Genomic DNA, 23,331 nt, shown 5'->3' on the forward strand with positions numbered 1-23,331 from the left:
TCAGACAAAGAGTGTCTCTCCCATAAAAAATATGGTGAGACGTAAATTTCAGAATGCCATACCGGCTCGGATGTCGCCCGGGTTAACAAGGTCCGCATTAGATATTGGAGTTCCTGGATATCTGGTGAAAAATGGGATACAGGACTCAGGACTGTTGGCTGAGCAACCAGGGCCAGTAGCTGTAGAACTACTGGAAGAAAAGGTGTTTACCCATCACAGATACACAGTGATGGAAAACAAAGAAATAATGATCTGTTACTACAGAGCAAGTCCAACAAGAAGAGGATATCTAAAATGAATGCACCAGTTCTGGAAAGAACAACATCCAGAATCAGAAATAACAGAACAGAGACTAGCAGATCAATGCCGATTTATAACACGAAATAAAGTATTCACAGAAACAGAATTGGACGAACTGCAAAGGTTTACCCAGGGCAAAGAAATCAAAGCCTTACCAGAAGTAATTCAGAATGTAGAGGCAAACCAGGGGGAGTTGGCAGTGAAGGAATCCAACAGAGATATACAACTGTTCTCATTTGGAAACCAGGCACCACTTCCTCAGGAAGAACAAAACCCTCTAATTAAAGAAATAAAAGAATTGAAACAAAGAATAACTGAGCATCTAGAACAGCACAAAAACAACAGAATAAGGCTGCCTGCATTGAAACTTGTTCCAAAGAAACAGCTAGCACAAGCATTAAAAAATGCAAATACTGCAATATCAAGTATAAGCACCAATTCACTGCAAGAAACAAACCAACTAATGTACTGCACAGCTGCAGTTATAACTGAATACCTGGGATGCAAAATCAACAAGGAAGAAAAATAAACAAACAGTGCACCACAAAAATGGAAGTTTAGACTAGAAAATAAGATCAGCAAGTTAAGATCACATGCAAGCAAGCTAGAGCAGATGAAAGAAAAGAAGCTGAAGAACAAGAAGACCAAAGAGTACCTAATCAAGAAATACCACTTAGAAACAAGGAAGATCAAGGAAGCACTGGAAATAATAAAGCAACAAATAACAGCTATAGCCAGGAAAATCAGTAGATATGAAGCTCGAATTGCAAACTATATGCAGAACCTCCAATTTCAATCCAATCAGAAACGTTTCTACCAATCCATCAATGGAGAAACTGCAAGGAATCAGTCAGTACCTGACAAGGAAGAAACAGTGCAATTCTGGAAGCAGATATGAGATAACCCAAAGAAATACAACAAGGATGCAGCTTGGTTAAAAGAGGTGGATACAAATAAAACAGAAGTTGAAATGAAAGAACTAGTAATAACAACAAAAGTGGTATAAAAAAGAGCAAGGAAAATCAAAAATTGGTCAGCACCAGGTGAAGATGAACTGCATGGGTTTTGGTTGAAACATCTAACTGTTACACACCCACTCATTGCCAAGCAGTTCAACAATATACTACAAGGAGGAAAAATTGAAAAGTGGCTAACAACTGGGAAAACCTACTTAATAATGAAAAATCCAGCAAAAGGGGCAACACCAGGCAACTACAGGCCAATTACCTGCTTACCAACAACTTTCAAATTACTAACTGGTGTGGTAGCTGATGCAGTACAACAGCATCTAGTTGAAAACAATCTCTTTCCACCTGAGCAGAAAGGAAACCACCCCAATAGCAGAGGAACAAAAGATCACCTCCTAATAGACAAAATGATCTTGGAAAACTGCAAGAGAAGGAAGACCAACCTGAATGTGGCATGGATTGACTACAAAAAGGCATTTGACTCTCTGTCACATGATTGGATAATAAAGTGCCTAGAAATAACAGGAGTCAGTAGAAACATCAGAAAATTTGTGCAAAGATCGATGGCACAATGGAAGACACAGTTGCAGATCAATGGTGAGAGACTGGGAGAGGTTAATATCAAGAGAGAATATTTCAAGGAGATTCATTGTCACCATTACTATTTGTTATTGCACTGTTTCCTCTGTCAACAATACTGAATAACTCAGGACATGGCTATCAAACATCAAAAACATCTACCAGACTATTCCATCTCCTTTACATGGATGATCTGAAGCTTTATGGAAAAACATCATCTGAAATAGAATCGCTGCTCAACACTGTCCGTATATATAGCCAAGATATTGTTATGGAGTTTGGCTTGGACAAATGTGCCACACTTACTATCAAACAAGGAAAAGTAGTGAAAACTGAAGGAATCAAGATGCTCCACGAAAATAACATTAAGAGTCTGGATGAGGAAGAGTACTACAAATACTTGGGTATCCTTCAAGCTGACAACATCAAGCACATTGAAGTCAAGAAAAAGATTAGAGGTGAATACATCAAGAGAGTGAAGAAGATCTTAAAGTCCAAACTCAATGGAGGAAATACCATAAAGGCAATCAACACCTGAGCAATTCCAGTCATTAGGTACACAGCTGGAATAGTGGACTGGACTCAAGCAGAACTAAAAGCAATGGATAGGCAGACCAGAAAAATAATGACAATGAATCATGCCCTTCATCCATGCAGTGACATTGACAGACTTATCTACCAAGGCAAATAGGTGGGCGTGGAATGCTACAAGTACATCAGATGGTTGAAGAAGAAAAAAATGGCTTTGGAAGAATATCTGAAAAACAATGATGAAGATGCACTGAAATTAGTATATCAGGAAGGCTTACTGACTACTGGAGAGACCAAACTGGCCTACAAGAAAGACCAAATGAAGAACAGAATACAGGCATGGGGAGACAAAGCACTACATGGTCAATACATTAAAAAAATAGCTGGGAAAGCAGATATTAACAAGACTTGGCAATGGCTAAGAGCAGGAAAATTGAAGAAAGAGACCGAGGGACTAATTCTGGCTGCACAAGACCAAGCCTTAAGAACAAATGCATATATAAAGTCAAAATTGAGAAGACAGCAACAGACAGTAAGTACTGCCTATGCAAAGAAGCTGAAGAAACAGTGGACCACCTGGCAAGTTGTTGCAAGAAGATTGCACAGACTGACTACAAGCAGCGGCATGACAAAGTAGCAACAATGGTGCATTGGAAGATCGGCAAAAAATATCATTTGCCTGTAAGCAAAAACTGGTGGGATCATAAAATAGAGAAAGTCATAGAAAATGATAAAATTAAACTGCTCTGGGACTTCAGAATTCAAACAGACAAGCACCTGCAACATAACACCCCAGACTTAACAATTGTTGATAAGAAAGACAAAAAAAGTCTGGATAGTGGACGTGGCAGTGCCTGGAGACAGCAGAATAGACGAGAAAGAACTGGAGAAGATAACAAAATACAAAGACCTACAAATAGAAATAGAAAGACTGTGGCAAAAGCAAGCAAGGGTAGTACCAATAGTCATAGGCTCCTTGGGTGCAATCCCAAAACAACTGGGGCACCACTTGAACACAATTGGCATTGACAAATTCGCTATTAGTCAATTGCAAAAGGCAGCCTTATTAGGAACTGCTTCCATCCTGCGACGATATCTGTAATACCATCAAACATCCACATCTGCCTATCCCAGGTCCTGGGTAAAGACTCGATAGGTAGACAAAATGCCAAATCCAGTCTGAATATCTGGCTGACTGTGCGATGATCCATAATAATAGAACTTGGAGGTCATCTAATCCAATCCCTTGCTCAGGCAGGAAACCCTATACCATTTCAGACAAATGGCTGTCCAGTCTCTTCTTAAAAACTTCCAGTGTTGGAGCATTCACCGCCTTTGGAGGCAGGTTGTTCCATTGATTAATTGTTCTAGCTGTCAGGAAGTTTTTCCTTAGTTCTAGGTTGCTTCTCTCCTTGGTTAGTTTCCATCCGTTGCTTCTTGTCCTGCCTTCAGGTGCTTTGGAGAATAGCTTGACTCCCTCTTCTTTGTAGCAGCCCCCGAGATATTGGAACACTGCTATCATGTCTCCCCTCGTCCTTCTCTTCATTAAAGTAGACATACCGAATTCCAGCAGCCTTTCCTTATATGTTTTAGCCTCCAGTCCCCTAATCAACTTTGTTGCTCTTTTCTGTACTCTTTCTAGAGTCTCAACATTTTTTTTACATTGTGGTGACTAAAACTGGCTGCAGTATTCTAGCTGTGGCCTTACCAAGGCATTGTAAAGTAGTATTAATACTTCACGTGATCTTGATTCTATCCCTTTGTTAATGTAGCTCAGCACTGTGTTGGCTTTTTTGGCAGCTGCAGCACACTGCTGGCTCATATTTAAGTGATTTTCCACTAGGACTCCAAGATCCCTCTCATAGTTACTACTATTGAGCAAGTTACCCCCTATATTATACTTGTACATTTGTCACATACCTTTGCACCCCACTACACACTTCCCTCCATGTAGATATGGTTCCATTGAGGACCACACATTGAGTATGGCCAGTCAGCCAGCTACGAATCCATCTGGTGGTGATGCTGTCTAAGCCACATTTTTCAATCTTATCAAGTAATAGGTTGTGATCTACTTTATCAATGCTTTACTGAAGCCCAAGTAAATTATATCCACAGCATTCCTCTGATCCACTAATTTTGTCACTTGGTCAAAGAATGCAATAAGATTTGTCTGGCATGATCTGTTTTTGACAAACCCGTATTGGTTTTTAGTAATGACTTTGTTTGCCTCTAGGTGTTCACTAATTCGTTGTTTGATTTTCTTTTCCAGAATCTTCTCAAGTATTGAGGTTAGGCTGATAGATCTGTAATTTCCTGGATCCATTTTTTTTTCCTTTTTTGAAGATGGAAACTACATCAGCTCTTTTCCAGTCCTCTGGTAGTTCCCCAGTGTTCTAGGATCTTTGAAAAATATAGTTCACTGGTTCTGAGATCACATCTGCCAGTTCCTTGAGAATCTTAGTGTGTAATCCATCTTGATTTTGCTTGACAGCAAGGTTGACATTCTTGTCCTCACACACATCTATGTTACATGCACTGTTAGGCCTATAATTTTTAGATTGCTGGGGACAGGGATGTTCTGTATCAATTAACTCTATGTCCCCGCTGTTTAGTTTAAATATTCCTCCAGAAAATCTGTGAATTTATAGCCGAGTAACTCAGTTCCTTTCTTTGATGGATGCAAACCATCTCTTTTGTACATTTTTTCATTGGACCAGCTACAGACATTGTGACTAATATATCCAAAGCCTTCCCCTTTACACCACTCCTTTAGCCACATATTGAATTGTGCTATATGCTGGCCTTTTCCATTTTGCTCCTTATCCACTGGTAAAACTTCTGAAAAAGTAAGCCTACAGCCTATTCTGTTAAGTTCCTGCCCCAAGCTCTGGAAATCATTCTGCACAGAGAATACATCTTTTTGGGGCAGATGGTTAGTGCCAAGTTGTACAATAGCCTCCACATCACAGTCCTTGCTGGCATTCTTGATTATTTTAGAAATGTGCTTCTTGTCCCTACCTGGAAGACACCTGACCTCTTTCAAAACCTCTGTGTCTTTCCTAAATTTACATCCCTTGTAATTGAATCACCTACCAGAAGGTGGCTTCTCTTTTTGGATGCCTTTCTATTCTTGCATGACTGATGTGTAATACCTGATTCACACTTCTCCCTGTCGAAAACAAGTTCTTCATCTCAGATCACGATCCCCTGTTTATTTGAGTTATCATCACAAATACCTTTACCTGTTTCCTTAATGTCTCTATTAAGGTCAACAAGGGCACTGTATCTGTTGTGCAGGGACACAGCGAAAGCTTTGTGTTTATAGTTCACAGCTTTTACCCTGCCAGATCCCATGGTTCTCCACATTGCCCTTCTTCTGCAGGATCTTTGTGGTGGAGGGGGCTGATAGCGGGGAGGCTCAATAGAGTAGAAGGGCTGAATTGGACATCTAATTTCTGTCTGAAGAACACATATTACAGACCCTAGATAAGTAATCTGTCCAAGAATTTGCTCCATCAAATACTACTGGCATCATATGGGAATCAAAACACATAATCAAGTCTCACTGCAGATTCACTTGGTTGAGATGGTGTAAGGACCCACCCCACTTTGCATCTTAAGAAGAGAGAACTCTTGGAATAATTCTTCCAACAGGAATCCTTTATTAAGAGAAAATGGTTGCAGGCATGCTAGACAGGACTTGGGGTTCAAGCTCTTCCATTCAAGGTTTTAAGGGGTTCCCCAGTAGTCCCACCCAATTAACCCCCCTTCCAGTGATAGTTTCAAGTATCACAATTCCACCCCCTTTCTTCTTTCTTCCGTCTGGATGGGGACTTCAGATAACTACATGAAAGGCAAATACCCTCCTTTGGTATGCTAACGCTTCGAGGTTACAATAAACACACATTCAGCATTCAGCTCTTTGAAGTGTACTGAAAGGAAGTGAGGGCCATAAAGCCCCTTTGTTCTCCCCCTTCTCTCCCTCTTATGGCAGAATCCAAAGATGGCAGAATTGGGAGTTTCTATATTTGATAATTAAAGATGAAATATAATTGGATTCTGACATCCGGCCCCTCTTAACAATAAGAGAGATCCACCTGAAGAAAACACAAGTATAAAATTTAGTCAGGCTTGTTAGGATACTCTGTGTGAAACTTCTTCAATAGCTTCGGGGCTCTGACATGACGTTTATGGACCCACTCATTTTGTGAGGGAGGTAGGTGTTTCCAGGAAACTAGGTACTGAGTTGCCCCATGATATCTCCTAGAATCAAGGATTTCCTTTATTTCGAAGTGTTGTTCACCCTCCATCATGAGTGGAAGTGGTGGTGGGGGGATTTTTGGCCGTAGATGTGACTGATGCTCTCTTTTCAGTAAGCTACAATGAAAAATTGGGTGTATTTGCCTGAGGTTTTTGGGTAATTCTAATTCTACTGTTACTGGATTTATGATTCTTTTAATTGGAAAAGGTCCTATATATTTTGGTCCAAGTTTTTTTTACAGGGCTGTAGGGACTTTAGGTATTTTGTAGATAAGTACACCATTTCTCCTATAATGAATGGTGTAGGCTCAACCCTTTTTTTTATCGGCTTGTGCTTTGTATACCCGCCTAGCTTCATCTAGTGATTTTCTGACTATTGGCCAGGTGTTTTGTAGGTTTTCCATCCATTCTTTCAGTGAAGGGATCGTTGGTTCTTTTGGGGTTAACTCTGGCATAGGGTTGAAACTTTGGCCGTTGGCTATTTGAAAAGGAGTGTAGCCTGTGCGGGAGTGGACTGCATTATTGTAGGCAACTTCTGCAAAAGGAAGTAAGTCCGTCCAATCACTCTGTTGGAAATTTAAAAAACATCTCAAATATTGCTCACGTACCGACTGGCAGCGTTCCGCTTGTCCATCTCCTTGAGGGTGGTGGCTAGATGTCAATCCCTGAGTGGTCCCTAAGAGGGATAAAAATTCCTTCCAAAATGCAGACGTAAATTGCACTCCCCTATCAGAGATGATGCGTTGGGGTGCCCCTTGCAATCTGTAAATGTGCTGGATGAAAAGTTTTGCTAAGGCCTTTGCAGTGGAAATTTTTTGGCAAGGGATAAAGTGCACCTGTTTGGAAAATAGGTCCGTGACTGTCCAGATAACAGTATTCCCATTGCTTTCTGGCAATTCCACTATAAAATCCATGGCTATTTCCCTCCAGGGGGCTGAGGGACTTGCCACTGGTTGTAATAGCCCTGGCGATTTCCCTTGCAACCTCTTTGCTGATTCACAGGTTGGGCAGCTGGCAACATAACTTTCTATGTCCTTTTTTATTGATGGCCACCAAAATTGCCGTTTAATTAAGTGTAAAGTTTTTACAAATCCAAAATTCCCTGCTGATTTTGTGTCATGGCAAAGGTGCATGAAAGTTAGTCTTTGAGTTGTTGGTATATATAACTTTTCCCCTACCCAAGGCAATCCGTCTCTCATTGTGCACACATGTTTGTTTTTCTGGAATCATTCATCTGTTTCCAAACTTTTTCTGAATTCAATCCCAGTTTGGCTGTCCAGTTGTGGTTTTATTTTGGCTTGGGTTTTTGTGGTTACTGGCGCTGCCAGTTGTGACTCTGCCATTATTGGTCTAGAGTCTGTGGTTCGTGCGCTGTTATATTGGGGCATGCGAGATAGAGCATCTGCCAGGAAGTTCTTTCGTCCTGGTAAATGTTTGAGCTTAAATTGGAATTGGTGAAAATGCTGGGACCAGCGGGCTTGTTTGGGATTGAGTTTCCTGGAAGTTTTCAGGGCTTCTAAATTTTTGTGATCAGTCCACACCTTGAAGGGGATTTTGTTGCCTTCCAGGAACTGTCGCCACATGAGTAATGCCCAACGTATCCCATAAGCCTCCTTCTCCCATACGGGCCAGCGCTGTTCTGTTTCCGTGAGGTTCTTGGATGTATATGCACAGGGTTGCAATACTGCATCATTATTTTCTTGTAATAGCACAGCCCCCACTGCCACATCACTTGCATCTGCCTGTATTATGAAGGGCTTGTCCATGTCTGAGTGCCTTAGTACTGGTTCGGCAGAAAAAAGTCTCTTTAGTCTCTTAAACGCTGCTTGGCACTCCATTGTCCATGTTAGTGGCTGGCTAGGTTTTACTGAGGATGTTCCCTTCATTTTTAGTAAGTTAGTGAGGGGCAAGGCTATCTGTGCAAATGAGGGGATGAATTGGCGGTAAAAATTTGCACAGCCCAGGAAACTTTCTAGTTGCTTTCTTGTGCGGGGTGGTGCCCAATCTAGTACTGCTTTGACCTTCTCCGGGTCCATTTCAATGCCCTGTGGGGATATGCGATAGCCTAGGTAGTCTATTCTTTCCTGGTGGAATTCGCATTTTGAGAGTTTGGCTTATAGGTGAGCGGCTCGCAGCTTCTTTAAAACCGCTCTGACAAGTTTGACGTGTTCTTCTTTTGTTTCAGTAAAGATAAGAATGTCGTCCAAGTAAACAAGGACCCCCTTAAATAGGTGCTCCATTAGAACGTCATTGATTAATTGCATAAAGACTGCAGGGCCCCCTTGTAATCCAAATGGCAAGACTTTGAATTGATAGCACCCCATGGGGCAGTTAAATGCAGTCTTCCATTCGTCCCTTTCCTTGATTCTCACTCGATAGTAAGCTTCCCTTAAGTCTAGTTTAGAAAAAATTTTCCCTTTCGATAGGTGTGACAGCATGTCTTTCATGAGGGGCAGCGGGTATAGGTTGCTTTCACTGATTGTATTCAGGGCCCTATAATCCACGCATAAACGTAAAGAGCCATCCTTCTTCTCTCTAAAAAGGACCGGGGCAGCCACTTTAGGCTTGGCTGGCTCAATGAAACCTCTCTCCAGGTTTTTTTTTATAAATCTTTCCATTTCCTCCTTCTCCTTTGGGCTCATGGAGTATAATCTGGGCTTCGGGAGTTTTGCCCCAGGCTTGAATTCAATGGTACAGTCTGTGGGTCGGTGGGGGGGGAAGCTCATTCGCCCTCTCCTCACTGAAGACTTCAGCAAGGTCCCTATATTCCTCTGGTATTTCTGTTAATCTTTTTTCCTCTCCTATGGATGCTTTTTCTATTCTTGATTCTGGTAGCCTCCCTTGGGGTTTTAAGTCCATAGGGTCCCCCTTCGGGAATTTGATTTCTGTCGTCCTCCAATTTACCCAGGGGTTCCATTTTTTCAACCATTCCATCCCTAGAATCATTGGGCATTCCATACCTGGGGTCACCACAAACGTTAAGTCCTCTTCATGGTTGCCCAGGGAGAGGTGTATTGGCAGAGTGGCTAGGGTAGCTGGCACCCCCCCTGCTATGGATCCATCTAGCTGGCCAAATGAGATTGGTTGTTCCAGTCTCCTCGATGGGATGCCAAGATTCCCCACTAGTGTTGGGCTAATGAGGCAGCGGGTGCAGCCAGAGTCTATTAAGGCTTTCACCTCACAGCTTCGGGCATGGGGGGAATTAATATAGTCACTGTCTTGAGGATGGGTGTGATGTGTCCACTTACCAGGGGTTCGCCCTCTGAGCTGTCATCTGAGGATTCCACCGGCCTGTGGTGTAGATGGACGGTTTTCCCCTTGGTGAGCAGAGGCTGGGGGTTTCTGCAATTTCCATCATTCTCAGGCTGTTTCTTTTGGTTAGCTGAATACTCTCTGGGTTTGTTGATTGGGAGCTGTCTGGGTTGGCTGGAGAGGGCCTCTGAGCGGCTATTATACAGCTCGATGCCCTTCTCTTCCGCACTTGAAACCACCCCATTTGCTTCTTGGCTGTGTCCGATGATATTCACGGTTTGGTGTGTAACTCAGGCGGGGGGCGGCTCCATTGTTTTCTTCGGCAGGTTGGCTCTTCAATGTGTCGATCTCTAGCTCTCTCTGCCAAGACGTACCATTCCTCAAGATCGATGTGGGTCCCCTCGGGGCAGGCCAATAAGATCAAAGATCATAGTTTAGTCCGTGCTTTGAAATGGCAAGGAGGATGTCTTCTGGCCAATTCAGTTTGCCTGGCAATGGCCCGGAATTTCTTGTGTATATTCAGCCACCGGGCGTTTGCCTTGCCTCATCATTTTTATCCTTTCACGGGCTTTGCAATCAGCCAGGGGGTCTTCAAATCGTCTTCTCAAAGAGGACATGAAATGGTTGAAGTTACTGAGTTCTGGGGCATTGGAGTCATGCAAGTTCACTACCCAATCCGCAGCTGGTCCATCCAGGGAAGATTGCATGATCCGGATGCGGGCTTTGTCGCTGGGAATGTCCTGCCCATATTCCTCCATGTAGCTGAGGACTTGGGTTAGGAAAAACCCCAAGCGTGTTGGCTCCCTTTGAATTTCACTTCCAACGGTGGACGTCTTGGAATGGATCGTTGCCTCTGTTGTGGGTGGTAGTGCCTTCCGTCCAGATTGCCATCTGTGGTCCGGTAGGGGGTGGGGGCTCCTGGATCAGTAGATGTCCCTGGGGTTGCAGGTTCCACGTCCCCCTCGGTGTCTCTCCCTTTGTGGCTCCAGGAACTGGGGCGGCCGTAGGGCTCAGTATTCTCCTCTCCTAGGGAGCTGAGAGTTCTCTTCATCAGGTCAATAGCTTTCTCTAGGATCCAGTCTGAGTACGGTACCCAGCTTCCTCCCTCTTCACTTGCGTGCAGGGATTTCTCCATCTCCTGCTTCCATTCTGGTTGTTGGTCCCCGTCTCAGGGTCACCTTTCTTGATTCCTTTCTCCACTCACTTTTCTTTCCAACGTTCATCGACCAGCGAGGCTTGTGGTCCTGTGTCTCCACCACTTCTTCGCCCGAGGAATCTGACCTCTCAGATCCCAACATCTGGCAAGGTTCCAACTGGGTCAGCGGCTCTCTTTCCAGGGAGTTTTCCCCCTCTCTTTCTCCATTGTCTGACATGGTAAATTTTTTGCAAAATCCCCCGGCAAGGTTCTCCCTTCCAGGTGGATTAATTTTGCAAGTCCTGTCTAATGTAAGGACCCACCCCACTTTGCATCTTAAGAAGAGAGAACTCTTGGAATAATTCTTCCAACAGGAATCCTTTATTAAGAGAAAATGGTTGCAGGCATGCTAGACAGGACTTGGGGTCCAAGCTCTCCCATTCAAGGTTTTAAGGGGTTCCCAAGTAGTCCCACCCAATCAACCCCCCTTCCAGTGATAGTTTCAAGTATCACAATTCCACCCCCTTTCTTCTTTCTTCCGTCTGGATGGGGACTTCAGATAACTACATGAAAGGCAAATACCCTCCTTTGGTATGCTAACGCTTCAAGGTTACAATAAACACACATTCAGCATTCAGCTCTTTGAAGTGTACTGAAAGGAAGTGAGGGCCATAAAGCCCCTTTGTTTTCCCCCTTCTCTCCCTCTTATGGCAGAATCCAAAGATGGCAGAATTGGGAGTTTCTATATTTGATAATTAAAGATGAAATATAATTGGATTCTGACAATTAACCAAACATACAAATAAGCAAGCAAGCAGCAAGCAAAATGTATTGTTATCAGTGTGCCCTGGAGGAACTTTCTCCAGAAAATAGTAGGGGGAACTCCAGCAGACAAAAGGATTTACTCATATTTATACATTTCGGAAAGGAGGAGAAAATGGTAAGAGTCAAACATATGCAGAAGTAATAGATGATGTAAGCATAAATATTCATAATTAACAAACCCCATATTACTTCTATATTCAAGAAAGAATTATTGTCTTAATAAAAGAAACAGATCAGTCTGGTTGCCATAGAAATCTTGGTCAGGCTTACTGAGAACCAGGCAGGCACTTCAAGGTTGCCTTTTTCATGTGTCAATTAGCACACATTCCTTTTATGTTTCTCTTTTGCTAAAATGTCCCACTCCTCTAAGGATTTTTCCCCCCTCACACCTGAAAAGTATGTTTCGGCATCTCAAGCGCAGAATATTGGCCTTTGGGTTCTTGAACTGCATGCAACGGTTCCAAAGTCTTCCACCAAGTGATTACTCAAATAGTAGGACAAATTCCGTATTGCTGTTTCTAAGGGTGGTTCTAGAAGAGAGAGTTATAGTACAGACATCCTACTTTATTCCTACAGTTTTAGGAGGGGTCCACTCTAATCCTCCCCTGGTATTTTCCTGCTTTTTCTTATCATTTGTGTTTCAAGGGGAAAAAAAAGAGTCCAGTAAAACAGGAAACAGCTGGAGATGCTCTTTGACTTCTTCCACCATGAGCCCTTCAACTCAGGCCCAATGAAGCGTTGAGCTATGCCTTCCACCTTACTGCAGCCTCCCAGCAGTAAAGTGAGCTTTCCGTGAGCTGCTTTGGATCTATTAGATATAGATCCAAATAACACATAATTAAGGCTTCAGATTGCATTTCCAGCTTGTTTTAAATGGGAGGAAGTCCCACAGATGGCAGCAGAACTCACTTACTGTAAACCCATTGTAAAGCTAATCGTCACCGGAATTAGCGCTGAGCATTATCTTCTTACTTTAAAGAATAATTGTTCCTGCCTCTTCTCCCCTGCCTGGTTCAGATGCAAAGTGCCCTCAGCCTGAAAATCGGAGGCGTCGCCGCTCTGTTGTGCTGCTTGACAGCAAGGCAAGCAAAGGTATGTGACAAATAATGAAGTTTCTGGTAACAGAATAAAACTGCCGTCCCTTTGCATTTATTGAATCAATCGGGAAATGGATAAAGAAATGGAAGAAGACTATTCCTCTTTCTCTTCTTTCTCAAGCAAAAGGCATCCTTTGTTTCAGGAGAAAACTAAAAATAAATGCATTTAACCCTCTAGTAAGCTTAAAACAGAGATCATGGATTAATAAATACAACAAAAGAACCATGTTTAAAATAGAGAAAAAATGTATCGAAAATTCTGCATCCCCTGCTCTGGTGATGGAATTAATTATTTGCATGATATTAAAAATTGATAAAATAAACATTTGGCTATACTTAGAGAGATCAGTCAACCTGTGAATTTAGGGGCCAGAATTTAGTGGCAGAAGACATTTTCTGCATGCAGGTGTTGAACTGCAAGCCTTCAGACAGCATTCAGTCCACAGAAGCCTTGGAGGGTAAGCACTGAAAACCTCCAAAAGTTATTACTTTTACTTATTATGCAAGGAAGGGAATTTTGTTGAAGACATATCTTTAAAATAATTGAAATGCAAACCAAGTGAAATGAGTTGTGTTTCACCTTGGTTACCTGGTAGTTTATAGAAGCATGTCCCTCCACCCCTACCCCCACTCCCTGCATGCCATTCAAAGGCCAAGGGGAGCCCTGAGCCTGGAAGACATTGCCCAGGGTCAGTGCAGAACAACCAGCACTGTAAGAAGCTGGCCATGCCTCTCAGCTAGAAATGAACTGGTGGCAGAACTGGGATTTCGGGATGCCTTAGTGGAAAGAAGAGGGAAAAATAAAGAAAAGGGTCTTTATGTGATTTAAACCCCATGTTTTCTTCAGGAGGTGATGATAGCTTACTCAAGCCTCCTGTTAGCATGTGGCACCTAGATCACTCCATTTAGGAGTTAGAGATACACTGCAACATTTGATTGGTTTTCAAAAACAGAGCATGTTCTGGCAAAACTGCAGATGCAGTAATAAGCCATAAAGCAATCTTATAAACATGACAATCCCTATTAACTACATTAGTGAAAAATCAAAGGATGTTCAACTGTTTCTAGCAGCTGTCTGGGAGAAGATAAACAATTAACTCATTTGAATAGTTTATTTAGATACAGTATTCATTGTCTCTTGTTTCTCTTTATGCATATGACTATGAGAAATAGGATTGTGTAATGTTTCACAAATTTTGCATATTTTAGCGGCACAGTTTCCGGACCAAGCCCTGCGTAAATGCTGTGAAGATGGCATGCATGAGAACCCCATGGGGTACAGTTGTGAAAAGCGTGAAAAATACATCCAGGAGGGAGATGCTTGTAAGGCTGCCTTCCTTGAATGCTGCCGCTACATCAAAGGGATCCACGATGAAAACAGACGGGAGGACGAGTTGTTTCTGGCAAGAAGTAAGTAGCTGGTTCTGGGTTTATTGAAAGAAAGGAACATTCAATCCACAATACTTGGATGACATGGCACTAACAGCATCACCAAGGCTTGGAAACCCATTTGGAATACATTATTATTAGTATGTATTTAGATGTAATTGATGTTAATTTATAGCTCAGCTTTAGTACAAAATGCAGCCCTGTAAATGCAGAAGGATCATTAGAGGTTGGGTTGAGTGAGAACTCACTCGCAGGAATCACATTACATCCAGCCTCCCACTCCCTGACTCTCTCAGTCCCCATCTAGGTAGGTCTAGGTAGTGCAGAGACATTCTCTCATTAAATCACTGTTTTTAACTGAGTGGACCCAGGAATCTGCTCCTTCCTCTCATAGCAACCCACCATGTTTTTTAAAAACATTGCTGACCTTTTGGTTCAGCTAAAGCGCCAGCAGCTTTTGGGGAGGTCTCAGAGATTGAAGAAAGCTGTCAGTGGAAAATGATTTGGAGGGCTTGTTGAGTGAAAGTGGTGGCTGTGCAGATCTTTCTTTGGTGGTAGTCTGCTTCGATTTTATTCCAGCAGGATGGATGGACAAAGAAATTAAACCCTGATTTAATTAGGTTTGAAAAGAGTTTGAAAAAAGGGTAAAGTAAAAAATGGTCAAGATGGCAGCCATAATAGTGTGGTTGAAACACTACCTGTTTTCTATGTCTGTCTGAAAATGTGTTATTTCTTAATTTCATTTTAGGTTCACATGTTAATCTAACAGAGAGTGTAAAATAAGAATGGGAGAAATAGGTGGCTATGGAAACAATTATTAATTCCTATGGTGTCCTTGCTACTACATCTAATTCTGTGAGAGAAACAGTACCAATTGCCCTACAGAGTGCCCCATTCTGAACAGTCTGAGCTTTCAACAAAGAAATGTTGCAGCATTGTGCCAATTTGCATGTTCAGTACATTTATCAGAATAGCAAGAGAGAGAAAGTATACGTTGATTAACCAAAATACAAAGATGCCTACAATGTTGCTACTTTGACAATAACTAATCTACTCAAAGGATGAAATAGAATTATCCTCTTCAGCCAATGTTTCCATGAAGAAGCATTTTCCCAAATAAGTCAGAACATGCATAGTCTGAATTGAATTGATACTAGTAAACCCATCTTATAAGGTATAGATTGATGAGTTCATTGTGTTGACACAGTGGAAATGACTGATCAATAAATTATGTAATGTAAACTGGGTCCTCTATGAAGATGTTTTCATATCAAACTTAGGGCCTCAAATAGTACTGACTGTATCCACTCCATTAACCTTAATATTAAATTAAGACATTGCTAATAGTTTCTTTTTTCTTACACCAGCTAGTTTGTGTTTTCACTTTTTGAAGAAACTCCAGAGTAAAAACATCATTCATAAATTGCCTGGGTTTTACATAACATTTTGGATTTGATTTTGTATTTTGGGTTTTGTACGGACAATTTATTGTTTGTTGCAATACATGAATCTAGTTAATTGTGGGTTGTTTAATAAAGTATTGTTAAAAAAACAGTACCTTATACCACCTTGCTTTCCATTTTCCAGGTGATTTTGAAGATGAATTCTTTGGAGAAGATAACATAATCTCAAGGTCTGATTTTCCTGAGAGTTGGCTGTGGCTAACGGAGGAACTGACTGAATCTCCCAACAGTAAAGGGTACTGCTGTTGTTTATATTAGCTCATTTTTCAGTTGAAAGGAACATCCAGGGCTTTTTTTATCATAGAACGCTCAGAACGGAGTTCCGGCACCTTTTTTGGATGGAATCTTGTAGGGTAGGCAAGGCGGGTTGTATGACGTGTGTGAGTTCTGGCACCTTTTTTTTTTTTTTTTTTTTTTTATAAAAAAGCACTGAGAACATCTAATGATTGCAACATTTAAACAGGAACAGGGATGGTGTCTCTACCAAGAGGAAAGAATCAGAAAATTTGGAGTTTATTTTTCACCTCCTTTAGAAGAGAAAAGTTTTGCTCATTTCTAAGACAGCAACTTGTCAGCCAGTCTGTTCTTCATTATGGTCAATGACTAGAATTCCATTTTAAAAAGGTAGAAATGATGATTAATTATAGTTGCTTTTGCAAACAATAAAATAAAAGTTTGCGACTTTTGAAGAAATTGATATTGGTCATTTGTAGTGAAACTAGATGATTACAACAATTCTCCATAAAATAAATCTGAATGACCCAGAAATTTATTTAATGAAAATATAAGATCTGGACCTATGTTTTTTATGTGCTCGATACATAGATTATGTTTTCAATTGCCTCTTTGCCAAGAGGCAAAGTCTTAAAAATATGGAATTTCCCCATACTTTCCCTCAGGAACTATGTTAAAATATGGTCAGTTTAGGTTCTATGAAATTTAAAGATGGATATTTAGTTTTAATATCTTACTGCTTTAAAAAAGGAAAACTGTCTGCTTTAAAAAACTATCTTTAGGGAGGGTTGAAACGTAATTGTCTTTCTGCTTCCATAATTTATTGCTTAAGGCTTAGTACACCCTGATTAAACTCACATCACTCTGTGAAAGGCCATGAATTCTGATAAATTAATCTTAATTAAGTTGATCCAGAGTTATCAGCCAGGATCAAAGGACCTAAGTCCACTGGGAAAACCAGCAGTTGCAACCAAAAAGAAATATACATTGGCATATGTTGTTTTTCCGCTCCTTACACTACTTCATGATGAAGGGCCCCATTAGCAGCAACAACACATCTTTCCCCTTGGATTCTCCTTTATGGAAGAAAGTAGAAGGCCAGGAGATAGTAGTTGCAGAGAAAGCTGCTTTTCAGCTCTCGCCAGTTGGATTAGACTTGTTCTGCATCGTCTCCCATCCCAGGGCATCTTTGGAAGCTATTAGTAGAATATTGAAGGAAATATAGATAAAGAAAATGTGAAAGTGAGTCACCTTGAAGTTGATTTCAAAGTTATGAATAGATAGTTGGGGATTATTTTTCCAGCAGCAATATCTACCGTAAATGCTGGCGTACAAGGCAACCCGGCGTATGAGACGACCCCCGTCTTTATAGCCGGGCCGCATTCCTAGAACGTCATCTTATACGCCGGAAACTACCAGTATTTCTGGCGTATAAGACGACTCGGCGTATAAGACGACCCCCGTCTTTGGCGCCGATTTCAGCGCTCGCGGAAGTCACCTTATACGACGGCATTTACGGTATTTCCCCTTCAAAATAAATGAGTATTTTATTATGAAATCTCTCTGTTGCAAACATGGAATTTAATGGAAGCTAACAACAAATTTCATTTGGAACTCCTTTGCGTTCCCACTGATTCTCAGATTTTTTTGGAAAGAAGGATGCTGTATGATTGGTAGCTGTAAGAGTTGTCTATCTGATACTAGCTTCCAAGTGCACACCGTAATAGCTCTGCACAGGAATCATGTGACATATTTCATTTTGTCCCTAGGATTTCAAGCAAGACAGTGTCTTTTTATCTGAGGGATTCCATCACAACCTGGGAGGTGCTGGCTGTGAGCATTACACCCACAAAAGGTAAAGAATTATGAATGATAGAGCTAAAATTGGTAGATATGAAAAGCACCTAAGAATTAAAGTAAAATTATTGTTGGGGGGGGCTTTGCCATTGGCCTTCCTTGCAGGGATCTGTGTGGCTGAACCTTATGAAATAACAGTCATGAAGGATTTCTTCATTGATCTGCGACTGCCGTATTCAGTAGTGAAGAATGAGCAGGTGGAGGTTCGAGCTATTCTGTACAACTACGTTGATGATGATATTGATGTAAGTTTTGGGACTGTGACAATAGTGGGGAGTTTAGAAATTAGGAAATGTACATGACTTGTGTTGCTATCAATTCTTTGACAGCCAAAGTTTATGTATTTCCAACTCTAAGCCACTGTCAGAATCCAATTATATTTCATCTTTAATCATCAAATATAGAAAACCCCAATTCTGCCTTCTCTGGATTCTGCCATAAGAGGGAGAGAAGGGGGAGAACAAAGGGGCTTTATGGCCCTCACTTCCTTCAGTATACTTCTAAGGAATTGAATGTGTATTGCAACATCAAAGAGAGACTTTGAATGTAACTAGCATCAAAGAACCTTACCATGACAAAGAGAACTAATTACCTTTCATGTAGTTTATCTGAAGTCTCCATACAGACGGAAGAAAGGAGCAAAGGGGTGGGATTATGATGCCTGAAACTATCACTGGAAGGGGGGGGTGATTGGGTGGGACTGCTGGGGAACCCCTTAAAACCTTGAATGGGAGAGCTTGGACCCCAAGTCCTGTCTAGCATGCCTGCAACCACTTCTTATTAATAAAGGATTCCTGTTGGAAGAATTATTCCAAGAGTTCTGTCTTCTTAAGATGCAAAGTGGGGTGGGTCCTTACATTAGACAGGACTTGCAAAATTAATCCACCTGGAAGGGAGACCCTTGCCGGGGGGATTTTGCAAAAATTTACCATGTCAGACAATGGAGCAAGAGAGGGGGAAAACTCCCTGGAAAGAGAGCCGCTGACCCAGTTGGAACCTTGCCAGATGTTGGGATCCGAGAGGCCAGATTCCTCAGGCGAAGAAGTGGTGGAGACACAGGACCACAAGCCTTGCTGGTCGATGGGCGTTGGAAAGAAAAGTGAGTGGGGAAAGGAATCAAGAAAGGTGACCCTGAGACGGGGGACCAAGCAACCAGAATGGAAGCAGGAGATGGAGAAATCCCTGCACGCAAGTGAAGAGGGAGGAAGCTGGGCACCGTACTCAGACTGGATCCTAGAGAAAGCTATTGACCTGATGAAGAGAACTCTCAGCTCTCTAGGAGGGGAGAATCCTGAGCCCTACGGCCGCCCCGGCTCCTGGAGCCGCAAAGGGAGAGACACCGAGGGGGACGTGGAACCTGCAACCCCGGGGACATCTACTGATCCAGTAGCCCCCACCCCCTACCGGACCACAGATGGCAACCTGGACGGAAGACATTACCACCAACAACGGAGGCACCGATCCATTCCAAGACGTCCACCATTGGAGGTGAAATTCAAAGGGGAGCCAACACACTTGGGGTTTTTCCTAACCCAAGTCCTCAGCTATATGGAGGAATAGGGGCAGGACATTCCCAGCGACAAAGCCCGCATCCGGATCGTGCAATCTGCCCTGGATGGATCGGCTGCAGATTGGGTGGTGAACTTGCATGACTCCAATGCCCCAGAGCTCAGTAACTTCAACCATTTCATGTCGTCTTTGAGAAGACGATTTGAAGACCCCCTGGCTGATCGCAAAGCCCGTGAAAGGATAAAAACGATGAGGCAAGGCAAACGCCCGGTGGCTGAATATACACAAGAATTCCGGGCCATTGCCAGCAAACTGAATTGGCCAGAAGACATCCTCCTTAGCCATTTCAAAGACGGACTAAACTATGATCTATATGATGCTTGCCTGCCCCGAGGGGACCCATACCGACTTGAGGAATGGTACGTCTTGGCAGAGGAAGCAGAGATCGACATATTGAAGAGGCACCGCCGAGGAAAACAATGGAGCCACTCCCCACCTGAGCTGACACACGAACCGGTGAAATCATCGGCTACAGCCAAGAAGCAAATGGGGTGTTTCAAGTGCGGAAGAGAAGGGCATCGAGCTGTAGAATGCCGCTCAAAGGCCCCCCAGCCCAACCCAGACAGATCCCCAATCAACAAATCCGGAAAGTCTTCAGCTAAGCCAAAAGAAACGGCCATGAGAATGATGGAAATTGCAGAACCCCCCACTCCTGCTCACCAAGGGGAAAGAACTCCAGCCTACACCACAGGGCCGGTGGATGCCTCAGATGACAGCTCGGAGGGCGAACCCCTGGTAAGTGGATGCATCACACCCATCTTCAAAACAGTGACTATCTTAATCCCCCCCATGCCCGAAGCTGTGAAGGTGAAAGCCTTAATAGACTCTGGCTGCACCCGCTGCCTCATTAGCCCAACACTAGTGGGGAATCTGGGCATCCCAACCAGGAGACTGGAACAACCAATCTCATTTGGCCAATTAGATGGATCCATAGCAGGGGGGGTGCCAGCTACCCTAGCCACTCTACCAATACACCTCTCCCTGGGCAAACATGAAGAGGACATAACGTTTGTGGTGACCCCAGGTATGGAATGCCCAATGATTCTAGGGATGGAATGGTTGAAAAAAATGGAACCCCTGGGTAAATTGGAGGACGACAGAAATCAAATTCCCGAAGGGGGACCCTATGGACTTAAAACCCCAAGGGAGGCTACCAGAATCAAGAATAGAAAAAGCATCCATAGGAGAGGAAAAAAGATTAACATAAATACCAGAGGAATATAGGGACCTTGCTGAAGTCTTCAGTGAGGAGAGGGCGAATGAGCTTCCCCCCCACCGACCCACAGACTGTACCATTGAATTCAAGCCTGGGGCAAAACTCCCAAAGCCCAGATTATACTCCATGAGCCCAAGGTAGAAGGAGGAAATGGAAAGATTTATAAAAAAAAAACCTAGAGAAAGGTTTCATTGAGCCAGCCAAGCCTAAAGTGGCTGCCCCGGTCCTTTTTAGAGAGAAGAAGGATGGCTCCTTACGTTTATGCGTGGATTATAGGGCCCTGAATACAATCAGTGAAAGCAACCTATACCCTCTGCCCCTCATGAAAGACATGCTGTCACACCTATCGCAAGGGAAAAATTTTTCTAAACTAGACCTAAGGGAAGCTTACTATCGCATGAGAATTAAGGAAGGGGACGAATGGAAGACTGCATTTAACTGCCCCATGGGGTGCTATCAATTCAAAGTCTTGCCATTTGGATTACAAGGGGGCCCTGCAGTCTTTATACAATTAATCAATGACGTTCTAAGGGAGCACCTGTTTAAGGGGGTCCTTGTTTACTTGGACGACATTCTTATCTTTACTGAAACAAAAGAGGAACACGTCAACCTTGTCAGAGCGGTTTTAAAGAAGCTGCGAGCCGCTCACCTATATGCTAAACTCTCAAAATGAGAATTCCACCAGGAAAGGATAGACTACCTAGGCTATCGCATATCCCCACAGGGCATTGAAATGGACCCAGAGAAGGTCAAAGCAGTATTAGATTGGGCGCCACCGCGCACAAGAAAGCAACTACAAAGTTTCCTGGGCTTTGCACACTTCTACCGCCAATTCATCCCCTCATTTGCCCAGATAGCCTTGCCCCTCACTAACTTACTAAACAGGAAGGGAGCATCCTCAGTAAAATCTAGCCAGCCACTAACATGGACAATGGATTGCCAAGCAGCGTTTGAGAGACTAAAGAGACTTTTTTCTGCCGAACCAGTACTAAGGCACCCAGACATGGACAAGCCCTTCATAATACAGGCAGATGCAAGTGATGTGGCAGTGGGGCTGTGCTATTACAAGAAAATGATGATGCAGTATTGCAACCCTGTGCATATACATCCAAGAAACTCACGGAAACAGAACAGCGCTGGCCCGTATGGGAGAAGGAGGCTTATGGGATACGTTGGGCATTACTCACGTGGCGACAGTTCCTGGAAGGCAACAAAATCCCCTTCCAGGTGTGGACTGATCACAAAAATTAGAAGCCCTGAAAACTCCAGGAAACTCAATCCCAAACAAGCCCGCTGGTCCCAGCATTTTCACCAGTTCCAATTTAAGCTCAAACATTTACCAGGAAGAAAGAACTTCCTGGCAGATGCACTATCTCGCATGCCCCAATACAACAGCGCACGAACCACAGACTCTAGGCCAATAATGGCAGAGTCACAACTGGCAGCACCAGTAACCACAAGAACCCAAGCCAAAATAAAACCACAACTGGACAGCCAAACTGGAATTGAATTCAGAAAAAGTTTGGAAACAGATGAATGGTTCCAGAAAAACAAAAATGTGTGCACAATGAGAGACAGGTTGCCTTGGGTAGGGGAAAAGTTATATATTCCAACAACTCAAAGAGTAACTTTCATGCACCTTTGCCATGACACAAAATCAGCAGGGCATTTTGGATTTGTAAAATTTCTGACCAATAAAAAAGTGCCAGCGATGGAGGCAATGGTTGTTTGCAAAGGCTGTTTGGATCAGAGTTGCTTAAACTTTTTGCTTTCAGGGCCCCTTCCCCCTTTTGAAAATTATGGAGGTGCCCCAAAGATCTTTTATTTGTATGGGCTATATTTCTCAATCTTTACCATATTAAAAATTAAAATGGATGCATTTGTAGAATATTTATTTACTGAATCATGTAGAAACAGCATTAAACCCATCACATATTAATAAAAAAAAATTCATCAAAACCCTATATTTGTAACAAATAAAAATAATCATGAGAACAATAACATTCTTTTAAATGTTTGCAGATGTCTTTACTGCCTGGCAAATAACTTTGATTTTGTGGGCCCCTGTGTAGGTCTTAGAGAACTCCTCCATGGCTCTTCAGATCGCAGTTTAAGAAACACTGGTTTAGATCATCATCTCTGCTCCATTTGTGTTATTCACACAGTCCTACTTTCTAACAATCTATGAAGAAGGGAAGGGAAAGACAAACTGCATGATACGATTATGTGTGTTTGTGTGTGCTCTATGTGTATCCCTCTTCTACATGTCCTTCCATGTATCACAATGACTTGCTGATGCAGGAATAGACTCAGTGGGGAATGTGTTTGTGTCATCTATGGGAGAGCTGGATTTTAAATGATTCTCATGGCCAAAGCTGCCTCGTGGCTCATCTGCTTTTCTCATCCCTACTAGGTGCGAGTGGAACTATTACACAACCCAGCCTTCTGCAGTGTTGCCACAGAAACACAACGATACCGAGAGCAGGTCACGATTAAAGCCCTGTCCTCCTGGGCAGTATCATTTGTCATAGTCCCATTACAGCAAGGATTGCATGATATTGAGGTCAGAGCAAGTGTCCGGGGACAGTTGGCGGCAGATGGTGTGAAGAAGAAACTGAAAGTTGTAGTAAGTAACAAGTGGGCTTACCTCATG

The 23,331-nt window shown here is 42.7% G+C and overlaps 1 protein-coding gene across 2 annotated transcripts in view; it reads left to right on the plus strand.

Annotated features, from left to right (window-relative positions):
* LOC120310464 (venom factor-like) overlaps positions 1-23,331 on the plus strand; it is a 134,378-nt gene that overhangs the window by 55,022 nt on the left and 56,025 nt on the right. For both annotated transcript variants that reach the window (XM_039348887.1, XM_039348888.1), the window contains 6 exons: positions 12,871-12,945; positions 14,160-14,360; positions 15,927-16,038; positions 17,806-17,891; positions 17,999-18,138; positions 23,092-23,304. In XM_039348887.1, the coding sequence (XP_039204821.1) occupies positions 12,871-12,945; positions 14,160-14,360; positions 15,927-16,038; positions 17,806-17,891; positions 17,999-18,138; positions 23,092-23,304 (827 nt within the window). The remainder of the gene's footprint in view (positions 1-12,870; positions 12,946-14,159; positions 14,361-15,926; positions 16,039-17,805; positions 17,892-17,998; positions 18,139-23,091; positions 23,305-23,331) is intronic.

Source organism: Crotalus tigris, unplaced genomic scaffold (assembly GCF_016545835.1).
Source record: "Crotalus tigris isolate CLP2741 ecotype Arizona unplaced genomic scaffold, ASM1654583v1 scf7180000018197.359167, whole genome shotgun sequence".
Classification (NCBI taxonomy): Eukaryota; Metazoa; Chordata; class Lepidosauria; order Squamata; family Viperidae; genus Crotalus; species Crotalus tigris.